Below are 13,506 nucleotides of genomic sequence, written 5' to 3'. Positions count from 1 at the left end.
CTTAACGCCGAGTTTTGTCGCCTTGAATTTCACCACTCAACAAGCAATGTCTCAATGTCTCGAAAATTGAGATATGCGTGGGGAACAGGGGGACTCTATGTCTGCTCTATACATATACAGGATACAGCGAGAAACTGTTTTTATTATTTCTCATACTTGATCTAAAGAAGTTTTCAATTCTGCAGGAAATATTTTTCCTAGTGAAAATATTCTAGGACGAGGATAAGTTAAGCTATTAATTAAATTGAAAAATCGTAGTTAAAATGTAAAGAATATTTAAATCATAAAAAAATAGGGATGTTCTATCAAAAGTTCCATCAATAATATTTAAAAAAAAGTTTAGTTTTTAGATTAATTATAAAATATTATTTTTTTTTATTTAAAAAAAAAACGATTGATTGAACTTTATCTATTTATTTCAGAAAACCATCGGTAGATGGAGTGAGCAACGCGGCCTCTGTAAATAGTCGGTGAGTTTATAAGTTAATTATAATTAAATATATTTTATAATTTTAGTAAAGCCGTCATGGCGTAACGACAATCGTCTGTCTTAAATCACAAATTTGTGGGTTCAATCTCTTTTGGAGGAATAAGATATTTTCATGTCATCGTTCTGGTAACAAGACAAAACGCGGCGTTAGTATCCGCCTCTTAATACGCAATGTCTCTCTGTCAATGTGTTAAATTGGGCGGGAAGCGGCGATCGGAGTGTTTCAACACTGGATTCCCTTGGCCTACTCTACATTATGCTCGATGCAGCGAGAAGATAAGGCAATAGGATAGTATATTTTATTTTTATATTTATAGTATATTTTGTCTGGTACCTTTGGCATATAGTACAATCAAATATTCTATTGTAAATATAATACATTAGAATTGATTTTTTCTTATCTTAATTGTTTATATAAATTATGATTTTCATTTCTGTCGAAGCTATACCCACCGCCTATACCGTGTTATTTTAAAGCAATCTACATCGAGCTCCCGATTCGTTTGCCATCAGGTTTTGAGAACGACCTCAAAATCCTTCGCATCCGATAATCCAATCTCTAAAAATGGTAATTTCCGTACCGTTCTCACGGGTGAAACAAAGGATCAAGAGTGAAAAAATATGGTCAAGTGTGATCGGTGGGTTATTTTTGACCGATTTATAAAAAAAGGAAGTTATCAATTTCTTTTGTTGTCACATAATTATATCTCGGAAACTAAAAGTCATACGAAGAAAGATTTTCTTTGATTTACATGAGGTGTATTATTGTAACTTAGGTAACAATCTAAGTTTCATCAAAATTGGTTCGCAAATATTTGGACATGGAATTTGACATACTTAGGTGTTTTACAGGTATTTGAAGTCACTTTAATGTTTTTTTAGTTACTTCTATTTTTTTTATCCATTTCACGTACTTTGCTGGTTAGATACAACGTATATAAAATCATGGATTAAGATTTTTCCATTGTATCGAACGTTTCGTTGCTAAATATCTTTATATTCTTATTTTTTTCTAAGAAAGTGTCAGATCACTTCGCTCTCCGCTTTCTGGCCGAATTTAAGACATAGTTCTTTTAGTGGCGGAACTTAACGCCGTGCTCTGTACTACTAGAGTGAAAATACTTTAAATAATATATTCTTTGTATTACAAATATAATTATATCATACAAAATAAATAAATTGGTTCAGTTTAGAACGGTTTTTCTATCTCTCCAACGAACCCTAAAGCAAAGAGATATTGAAAAGGGAAAAAGAGACAATATCCAATCACAATTATGTCGATTGCGGCGTGTTATTTGACGTTCGCCACGTAATGGAATACGTATAATATAATACAATACGGTATATATATGCTTAGTGGTAATAAAGGAGTAATAAGCTTTATTAAGTGGAGAGTGGAACGGAGAGTCTTGATAGGTTCGTTCTGCCCACCCTGCCTTTCTGCGACATATATAGTGCAGTTTATAAATTGACACAAGTACCTAATATAATGAACTTTATAGATATTAACAAAATATTACCTTTAATATAGTAAATTGTAAAAAAAATATTTCATTCGTTAGTGATATGAAGAATAGAGAGATGTACATAGGCTTAGCGAAAGGTGTAGACAGAAGGAATCTAGTGGTAGGACACTTGTTCTCTACTTTTCGCCCAATATTCCATATTCCATTGCTCGTTGAGTGATGGTACTTTTGTTACCAGAGTGAAAAATAACTCATTCCCTCGAATAGGAATCGAACATACAACATTTACTGTCAGACGAACCAAAATAACAAAATTTATAATTTTTTTACTTAAAACTTATTATACCAATTAAAATTAATGATAAAAATCGATTATTTACTACTAAATAGTTCGAATAATCGATGGAATCGGTGAATATTTACATAATATAATTCTGTTTCCGAGCGATAGCTATTAAAGGTTGCATTGTCTCTTTGAAATATAAATATTTAATTAAGGTTATTTATGAACAGAATAATAAAAAAATATTATTGGTTCCCAAAACAAAACACGTAATGTTCCTAAAGTAACCTTATCTTACCTACCAGTAAGAATAAAGATTATAAAAATAAAATATTGAACTTCTTAAAATAAGTAAAATAGCTTACAATTCAACTAAAAATATATCTCAACAGATAACCAAACCAGCGACCTTTGGATCTAATTTACTTAAATCACTTAGCAGAACGTTAAAATCGATTAAATCTACCGTCATAATAATCGAGAATTCTATACGCTCATTAAAACATATCGATATCCATACATATTGTATCGGAGATAAATCCGACAACAATAGTTGCGAGTAATTACTGCATGCCTAGTACGGGACAAGAATCGATAGATCGATATCGATGTCCCGTATCGATTCCTTATTCGATACAACAATTTATTATTATGGTTTTAATCAAAATATATTTGCATATTGTAGTTATGGGGTTTGTAAGTTACGATTATTCAAATGGTATTTTTAAATTGGTTGGAAAAATGAATGCTTGAGAAGTATAGATAGCAATGCGACATTTTTATGGGTTGTTTGTGTTATTAAGTGAAAGTAATTTCGATGAATTGAATTTAGTTAAATTATTGTATTTTTTTTAAATAGTTTTGAGAGAGAATAAAAGAGATTTGAGCCCGGTATAAGGGTGTGACTGTAACACGACGGTTGTTGATTCGATCCCCACTCGAGAAAATGGCGTTAAGTTCCGCCACGGAATGCCTCGAAAAATTCAGCGGAATGTGGAAAATAAAATGAGATTAAAGATTCCCTTTGCTTATCCTGCTGTATGCGGGATACTGCGTAAAGCTGATTTGATTTGACTCATAGAATAAAATATAATTAATATATTTTGTAGGTAGTAGAGTATAATTTGTACTAATAGCTATTCAAGAAAGCGGAGAGAATATAATTTCAAGATATGACACTTCTTAAACACTCAAATATTAGTTGTACTTAGTTGTCCAGAAAAAAATTGTCTTATCTAATTCATTAATCGCTATATACTTTGTAAATGTAACTAAAAATTAATATGTAGATGATTTTTTTAAACATTCATTGCATTCATTTTTTTCATTTGACATTTTAAACATTCATTTTTGTAAATGTAACTAAAAAGTAATATGTTAATGATTTTTTTAAATTTCTCATACAAACTAAACTAGCTTGATGACTCACTCAAATATCTTCAATACATCAAACTCAGCTTTAGCCACCTATAATATTAAGGCTGGAAGGCTTCCCTCTTCCTCCCGCGAGCACGTGACCGGCGTACAAGCAACGTAAAGTTTTCCCCATTTTATGGCAGTTTCCATGAAAAATCACCTGGCCGGAACCTGCCTGCCTGCCAAATGAGCTACGGATATAATCGTTCGGCTATAAAGCTTGGAGAGAATATTATATTTCTACTTTAATGTTGAATTTAAAATGAGGAATAATATTTTTTGGTTTTTTTTTCTCAGCTTCACGCTGTATCTCGCATAGCAGAGTAGACAGATGAAACCTAGTGATAAGACACTCCACTCACGATTTTTCGTCTAATTCTGAAGGCATTGGAGGATAGGATAGAACTTTTCTGTATACTATACATAGATATGTCTTGGTATATGATGAACCATCGTGGTGCAATGGGATAGCGTCTTACTGTAGCAAGGATTTCAATCCAAATGATTTTAAAAGACAACGCAACGCTTCATAAAAAAAAATATTTACAAAAAAAACATAGTTCGCGTTGCTAAGACTACTTATGAAAGGTTAAAGACATGCGTCATGTCAAAAAATTATTGTGTTTTTGTGTAATACACATAAAAAAAAAAAAAAAAATCAAAATCTTTACCCTTGACTCTTTAGTATCTAATACTTTAAATCTTAGAAAACCTCAGCTAGGTCTCACATATCAAAAAAACTTAAAAATATTGCAATTATACGTACATTACGCATACATATTTTAATATAGTTTAAAAAAACGGGGTTGTCATGTTTTGTCTCCATTTCAATGGCGATCGTCACTTTAAATATTTAAAAAGGTTCCCAAAAATCCTATTTCACGGTTATTGTGGTCTATTCAGTCGAAATATGAACGAAGAGGAGAAAGGGACTAAGTATTGTCGGTACATTCGTATGCTAATTCTCTTCTATAGGGAGTGGAGGCTGTCGGTCGGTATGTTCATCGAAGAACATATTGTTGTTATGTTTTCCTATATATTTTCTTACTTGATTAATTATTTAGATATCGTGTGTTTAGTGGCGGAACTTAACGCTGTGCTTTGTATTAAATGAGCGATATAATTTAATCTCTCAAGTAGGTATCGAATCCGCAACCAAACTCTGTACCACTGCACTACGATGCCCTAATTGGTGTATTTTTCTATATAAATATTCAATATCTTGGTTTTGCCATATTAATTTACCGTTTCTTTACATTGATTGCCAAATGTATCGAAAGAGGAAGTCGGTAGTTTAAAAAAACATGATTAAACAAACATAGCTTTCGTTAAATGGGACCACCGTGTGACGTTTCGTAGTATGACAGGGTCTGACTGTAAGCGGAATGGTCGTGGGTTCGATCCCACTTAGTGATGTAATTATAATTAATATTTGTTATAATATTCTGGCAAAAATCACTCAATTTTTAATATTAGCGTAAATAAAAAGTTATATCAATATAATTAATTGCATGTAAAAATATTGCTACAAAATAAATATTTTAATGAATTGACCCGAACTTTAGTTGTCTTTAAAGTCATAATATTAACACACAAAAATAATTCATATGAAAAATTAAATAATGATACAAGCAGGCGAAGCCGCGGGTCGCTAGTTCACAATACAAGTTAGTTAATATGCAAAAGTGACTTTTGTAAATTTTGACAGCACCCAGCAAAGGTAAAGTTAATGATATACGATCGGTAAACGGATAAACAGAAATGCAATACACAAATTAGAGTCGGCTTCGTTGGTACAAAGAAAGTTGTTCTCGATAAATTATATCTGATATTATTATTTAGATTGTAAACCTCTTTAAGGAAACTATTAAATATTGGGTTTATCTGTATTTAACTATTTAGTTATTATTTACATTATATAAATGCAAAATATTATTTTTTTATTAATATAGAATATATCTGAATTAATTTAATGTCATTTATTCATTTTGAAGCCAGTCTCGCGGGGGCACAATGGTGTGACGGTAAACGCGGTAGGTAGTGGGTTCGATTCCACTCGAGGAACTGAAATATTTTTTTCTTTCTTTTAAAAACGGTAAAGGTAAAGCGCGGCGTTAAGTTCTATCGCTCAACACGCAATGCCTCTAGAATTCGGCGGAAAATTTAATACGGTAGTGTCTTAATAAGAATGAAATGTCTCAACACTACATTCTCAGGTTCCCTCTGCCTCCCTTACTATGTGCGGGATAAACCGAGAAGCTAAAAAATAGCGGACAAACAAAAAAACAATATAGAAAAATATGGAGAAGCCACTCGGGGAAATGAATTATTATTTATTAATACTTTTATGTCTTCGCTTTAGTACCAAGGCATAAATGAGCGCGGTGTTGAGTCCCGCATTCAACAAACGAGAGTCCTAACATTAGGTTCCCTCTAGATTTTTTTTATTAAAATTTGGACTAAATCATTAAAGCGTTCGCAATTTCTTTCATACTATATTAAAAAGTTCAAAGTATACAATAAGTACTAATAATTAGAGAAAGCAGAATTTATTGTCTCCATTATAATACCGTTTGACCCTCGACTGACTTGCGACTTAACTAAATTAACGGCGTTGTATGGATATTCCTATTATATAAAAATAAAAAAAAAAAATTATCTTTTGTTTTTTTGAAGTAATAGTGTTAAGACACTCCGTCCCTCATTTTCTACTGAAAATTATGGAGGCATAGTGTGTTGATAGGCGGGACTCAACGCCGCATTTGACTCGATATCAGAGCGATTAAATATTTAAATTTTTTTGAGTAGGAATTGAAATTGTTTCCTTATTTTAAAATAATATTAAGTTTACTCGTCTTATCCACAACCACTTCCCTCGCCTACATAATTAAAAGGAACCCAATTGGGTGCATTAATTTATACTTTTTTTTTTCCTTCACACTTTTAATTTGTCCGCGCCGAGTGCTTTGCATAAATTCCTCTGAAGAAAATACTGGCAGCATCAATTAGTAGGGTGTTGTAATTTATTTGTTCTATCAAAGACTTTTGGCTATTCTTTCTTTGTTTCTTATTACTTGCTAGCAATTTGATTTGGCTTTGTCTGGGTGGGTATTTTTTTATCCCATTTCAACAGAAAATATTAAAAAAAAAAACAAAAATTAAAAATTTGCGTTGCATTAACTATGCCATAATTTCTTAGAATAAGTTTAGCAATTAGTTTCAAAAACACTAACAGCTGAATATAATTATTTTTATAATGTTAGTAGGTACAGATATTAGTATTTTATTACATTACTTTTTTTGTTGTATAGGAATTCATTAAAAATATTTAAAAAACATTAATTTAATGATTTCACATCACTGTTTAAAAATATTCTTAGTGGTTGCGTATAAAAAACTTATATAATTAAAATGATTTAAGTTTTTTAACAGGCAACCTAGCATTGCAGTATTTATTCGATTATTTTTAACTTATTTAATAGATTTATTTCAGCACATTTTTCATTATTTGAATCATAAATATGTCAACCATAACTACAGCTTAAAGCAATACCATAATCTTACACAGAAATGCTTTCACATTTCTAGGGGGTCTAAAAATTATTTTACAAACTATGCTCTAATCCAAGCTAATTTAAACCTTATTTTTCTCTACTTTCAACCTAAATTCTCTTGGAAAAACAATTTTTGATAAATGAATTTTCACAAATAACTGAATTTAAGCTTTATTCGGACATTTTAGAGTATATTTTGAGTTATTTTTCGTTACTTATGGACGTCAAATGAAGAGTTCTCCTCCTCCGGCTATTAGTCCCGGGATTAGAGAATGATCCCAGGATCGGATGACCAGCATCACATTATTAAACTGGGATTTGGACCCTTGTACGGCTAATTCGTGTTTGTATTGCTTGCGGTTGATCGGTCAGTCTTCAAAATAAGTTAAGTTTCTAATTAAATAAAGGTATTCTGTGCTTTTCATTGTTTTTTTTTTTATTTTTGAGGGGTGTTTTTTATGTGTAGCAATGTGTTCTTATATAAATTTATCAATAATATCTGAAACTTGTCAAAACGTCCATTGATTACGTATCAATAAATATAGTATTAATAAATATTAAAATTCTAAATTAGTGATTGACGCCGAGAGAGAGAATAAAGAAACCGAAATAGAATATGTGTAAATATTGATTTGTATCATAGTGATACACACTAATTTTGAATTTTAATATTTATTAATGCTGCCATAGGAACTATCCTATGGCGCTCATTCTTAAAATTTTTCAACATGAACATTATGCCAGTGCGGCGTTAAGATCCGCAGCTTGTCTTAAGGTTTAATATTTCAAGCGCTAAGATTTTAACTTACGATGTCATGATTCAGGCGATCTAAATTTAACTTTAATATACCTACATTTATTTAAACAAGTCAAATAGTCAAATGTGGTTTCGATACCCACTCGTATGAATGAATTTTATCATTTATTAATATTTTCATTTCTTCGCTGTGGCATCAAGGCAAAAGCCCGACGTTGAGTTCCTTCACTTATAACCCAATGGCTCGAAAAATTCAGCGGAAAGTGGAGAACGGAATGTTTTAACACTAGATTCCATATCCTGCTATATGCGGGATACACCGTGAAGCCATATAAAAGTATAAAACATATAAATAGTCACCACAAAACGAGACAACACAAAAAGGCCCGCAAACAATTATTAAGGCAAGGCCACACCGGGCCCCGAGCGAGCCTAATTCCCTTATAAATATTCATATACCTGTTATACTCGTCATATTGTGATACTTTGATTAAGTATCTTTTACCCTCTAGCTTCTGATTAATGGAGGCGGGTTCTTGAGGCGGCGTCTTTGACGGATTTTTTTTTTTGATAGGCGACGCTACTGACGTTTCTTTTTGTGACATTTGGTGACAACGAATGAGTGATGCTTGTCAGCGTTCGTCTTAGTTATTCTTAGATTTTAAAAGTCATTTTTTTATATGATTGAGATGTGTTGAATACTTTCTTATATGTATTACATTTGTGGCCAGTTATAGCGCAGGAGAACATTAACAAGCGTGTGCTTGTAAACGTCAAATTGAAAGGAAATAAAATATTTTCATTTTCTTCCCTCTGGTAACGAGGGATAAGCGCAGTGTTCAGTCCGTCACTAAATACGCAATGTCTTCAGAATTCGAGTGAAAGTAGCAACAGAACTGTCTTAATGGGGGCAAAGTGTCTGAACACTAAGTTCTCAGGTTCCCCCTGACTAAAAAACTAAAAAAATATTACACTTGACATATTCTTAACAAAAATATAATTTAGGTAATAAAAAAACTAAATACAATATTTAAAAATTGTGAAACTAAATACAAATAGTAAGCATAAAAACAATCAATGACAGAATACATAAGCTTCTAATTACATTATGGAAGCATACAATTAATACAATAAACAAAGAATATTTATTTATATGATCATACAAAATTGCTCTCGCTTATCGTTTATTATAGCTAATTTATCTAAACCATTACGCTCGAGTCTGTCATCGAGTATAAAACTGAACCCTTAAATAAAGGGGATGTTTTAAATGTTTGATTTTAATTAACTCCATCAGTCAGTCATGAGAGGCGCGAGAGGCGGTAATAAGTTACTTGTCTTGTTTCACGTCAACGGTAATAGGCGACGCTTTGTCTTGGTGTAGCCCCACCTTAAGATGGGAGTGGATGATCTATTATTTTTTAATTGTTATGAATAATAATGTGGAATATGGTTTTTTTTTTCATTTTCATACATATTGTATGTAAATGTGTGTTTGTAGAAAACTGAAAATGTTATAAAATTAAAATATTTACATTAATTAAAGTTCTGTCCATTCTTAAGAATGCTTTGATAAATAAGTTGATACTGGAGAGAAGGTCCATGGGATATTAAGTCTGAAAGTCGCTACCTTCTCTAAAATTTAAAATTTTCTTTAAATTTCTTCCAAATAATAGAGCTCAAAGAAAATCTGAGAAACAAGATTATTCTCCTAAAAGATTATTCTCCTTTTTTCTCTCGAAAAAAAAGATCTTTAAGCATGCACATTAGTACTTATCATGAGTCCAGATATCAGCGATTATATCTACTTCTAAGACAGGAAGTGCTGTGAAGATGGTGGCAACTTTTTTCGTTATTTCCAATTAAATCAATGTTTATTAATTCAATATTAAGCTCAATTCAGCTTCTAATTAGGAGTAGAAAAGAATAACTCTATTTACACAGGATAATACACGTTAAAAACAGTTTGAGTTAAAATATCATAGTTTAATTAAACTAATTGACAAGCCTATGAATGTATTGATACCTCAAAATTAATTTTGAAAAGTTAATTTCCAAATAAACAAAAATGTTTTAAAACAATTTTAGAGCTCCCGTATCCTCTACACTGAATTTCGCGCAAGGTTTACCCCCCCAATAAATAATTTTACAATATTAGCATATGTCGATTTATCTGGAAGTCGGGGCAAGAGTTATTATTTACAGCGAACCCCACTACATATGTTAAGTAAATCCTCGACTTGGATTGTACGCGTCAAATGCTTGCCGGATTAAAGAAGGGTTGTTCATATATCAGGTTTAGATCAAGTGCTTTACGAAAATTGGAATTTAGACAAATGGATATTGATTGAAATTGAAAGAAATATTGTAAGGATTTAATTTTCTTGAGCTTCACGCTCTATACCGTACGTAGCAGAATATGCAGTGGAAACTTGGGAACCTAGTGTGAAGACACTCCGCTTCCATTAGTACAAATCCACTCCTAACTTTGTACCAAGTTCTGGCATTGTGTGTGCTTTGTCTTGTCTTAAAAAATATTTCATTACTTCGAGTGGGAATCGAACTCACAACTTCGCGGCATCTTATTTTTTACATCTTCTTAGTTACCTCTGATAATTCAGAAATTAATATAAACTATAGAAGAATATAAGAATAAGAATATAAGAAACGTATAAAAATATTATGCAAGGAAAAATTAAGTCAAGAATGTGCATGAAGAAAAATTTAAACTTTTTTACAAATAAAAAAATGTTTTAATTTTTTTTATATGAAAATATCCAAACCAACTTCTTAATAAGATCTTGTCTAGTATAGATGTTAATAACAAGTATATTATAAATTCTAACTCGAAGATTCCCTCTCGAGTCGCTCGGGACCCCACTTTGATTATTGAAGTTTGATGTCTTCACCCGAATTGATGAAATTAGCATTAAATAATTTATTTGCTTATATTCTACGTATGGAATTTATTTATTTGTCAAAACAAATGTTATTGAAGTGAAACAAACCAGTTGTAATAAATTCGAAGTAAAATTGATGAAAATGAGGGCGAGGCTGTCGTGACGTGGATTCACAGCGTCTGACTGTGGACGTCATGGTTGAATGAGATCCTGGGGGATGGGGGATCCTCCTATCTGGGGGATGAACTATTTTTATTCTTCGCTCTGGTAACCAGACAGTACGCTGCGTCGCTCAATATGGAATGTCTCGAAAATTAGGCCGGTGCGTGGGAAACGGAGTGTTTTAACTCTAGTTTTTTGTGCCACTGCTATGTGCTGGATACAACGTGAAGTTTTTTCTTTAAACAAAGAAAAATAATTTATAGTAATTTTTTAATTGGTGGAGCATAATGCTGCTATTTTAGCTACAATTAATTAATTAATCAATAAAATGAATTGAAATCGTATGTAAACTCTAGGTATATTTTATATTTTGCTTTTTATAGAATTTTATCGCAGTGTTGTAGATAGCCTGGTATTTATTATACATATATATTTTTTTCTAGTTTCATAATAATTATAGCAATTTTATTGTATGATAATCTATTCAACACATATATTATATATGTATATGAAAAACCTTAAACATTAAAAAGTTAATCTTATCTCTCTAATAGTGTAAAGTCAGACATTTATTTCGCACTCTATAGAACGGTGGCCGAATGCCATCGACATTAACTGCGGAACTCGAGACCCCTAACACGTAATAAAACAATAATTAAACCTCGCTCGGGGGTCGTGAAAAAATCCAATGTCTTTTACGACCATTCTCCGTTCTGTTCTGCGTCAGCAACGTGTAGGTATACGTCTTTAATTGTGTTTGATGCTATCATAGTTCTTGAAAGGTAGGTTTAAGGTATATATTACAAAAAAATAATTATAAAATATATATAAAACATATAAAAAACAGAATTGAGGCCGTCGCGTCGTGGCGCAGCGGCACAAGGGTGTGACTGTAACGCGACGGTTGTGGGTTCGATCCCCACTCGAGGAAGTCAAATATTTATTTACATTTATATTTCCATTTCTTCGCTCTGGTGTCGAAGTAAGGCGCTGAGTTCTGCGACTCAACACGTAATGCCTTCGGAATTTGGCAGAAAGTGGGGAACGGAGTGTCTTGGGGGACTAGGTTTCCTCTGCCTATCCTGCTGTGTGCGGGATACAGCGTGAAGCTGAACAAATATAAAAAATAATTTGTATATTTAATTTATCATTCAACTAGCGGACGCGCGCAGCTTCGCTTACGCATTTAGGGGTAAATTCTAGTAAACCATGAAATATGTGTTCAATGAAATATTTTTAAGAGTCTAAATTTCAAATTTTATAAAAATCGGTGGCGTTTTAAAGATTTTTCCAAACAAACTTTCAACCCCTTATTTGCACCCTTAGGGGGGGAATTCTAGAAAACCATGAAACACATGTTCAATTAAATATTTTTAAGAGTCAAAATTACAAATTTTATAATAATCGGTGGCGTTTTAAAGATGTTTCCATACAAACTTTCAACCCCTTATTTGCACCCTTATGGAAATAATTCTAGAAAACCATGAAACACGTGTTCAATTAAATACTTTTAAGAGTGTGAATTTCAAATTTTATAAGAATCGGTGCCGATTTAAAAAAAAATCCATACAAACTTCAACCCCTATTTCACCCCTTTAGGGTTAAAATTTTTCAAAATCCCTTCTTAGTGGATGTCCAGATTATGAAAGTAAACATCTGTCCAAATTTTATGTTTCTTCGCACAGCGGTTACGGCTGTGCGTGCGTCTTACCTCAGTCAGTGAGGACAAGTCCTTTTAAATATATAGATTATTAATTCCTCTGCTTAATAAACGACCACCCATTCTTCATTCACTTTTACCTACTACTACGCCGTTTACTAATTTAGATGGAATAACAAAAAAATAAGCATTCTCTAGCTAGATTTGAACCGACAGCACCATTCAGCAACTTGCCACGGGCAACAAAAAAAATTAAGTCATAAGGATAGATAGAAAGAAATTAGATTTAAGACACTCGATTCTTCACTTTTCCTTACTAAATTTTAGAATTAATATTATATTTAGCTTACCGTTGTATTTTTCATATAGCCGAGGCAGGCAGAACGAACTTAGTGTTAAGGCACTCCGTTCCCCGCTTTCCGCCCAGCTCTTGAGGGTGGCAGGTGTTGAGGCGGAATTTTAAGTCGTGCGTTGTCTTAAATTTAAATAATTCATTTTCTTGAGTAAGAAATAAACTCACAACCGTCTCGCATACAGTAAGAGGCTTCGCCTGTACTATAATGTATAGTAATATTCAAACTACTAAGAAAATTTTAAACATATTAGCGCCCACTAAGTAGGAAGTTAGCAAGTCTTAAGGAGTCATTACGGAACAGTCGTTATTAGCTCGTAAACTTCGTGAGATGACCCAGTAGGGATTTTTGCCTCTACTTCAACTTGAAATTACTACTTTTACACATGAATTATAAAGTTAGGGGACGTAAGACGTTCGATTCCCATTTGCGATAATATTTTCAACTCCTCGCTCTGGTAATGAG

The 13,506-nt window shown here is 32.3% G+C and overlaps 1 protein-coding gene across 2 annotated transcripts in view; it reads left to right on the top strand.

Moving 5' to 3' along the window:
• trh (PAS domain-containing protein trachealess) overlaps positions 1–13,506 on the top strand; it is a 155,073-nt gene that overhangs the window by 47,647 nt on the left and 93,920 nt on the right. For both annotated transcript variants that reach the window (XM_085190084.1, XM_085190083.1), the window contains exon 3: positions 423–470. In XM_085190084.1, the coding sequence (XP_085046210.1) occupies positions 423–470 (48 nt within the window). The remainder of the gene's footprint in view (positions 1–422; positions 471–13,506) is intronic.

This window comes from Heliconius melpomene, chromosome 9 (genome assembly GCF_056956725.1).
Source record: "Heliconius melpomene rosina isolate 202511_hmr_F chromosome 9, ASM5695672v1, whole genome shotgun sequence".
NCBI lineage: Eukaryota > Metazoa > Arthropoda > Insecta > Lepidoptera > Nymphalidae > Heliconius > Heliconius melpomene.
The sequence above is the reverse complement of the archived record's forward strand: the minus strand, read 5'-3'. Positions and strand labels throughout refer to the sequence as shown.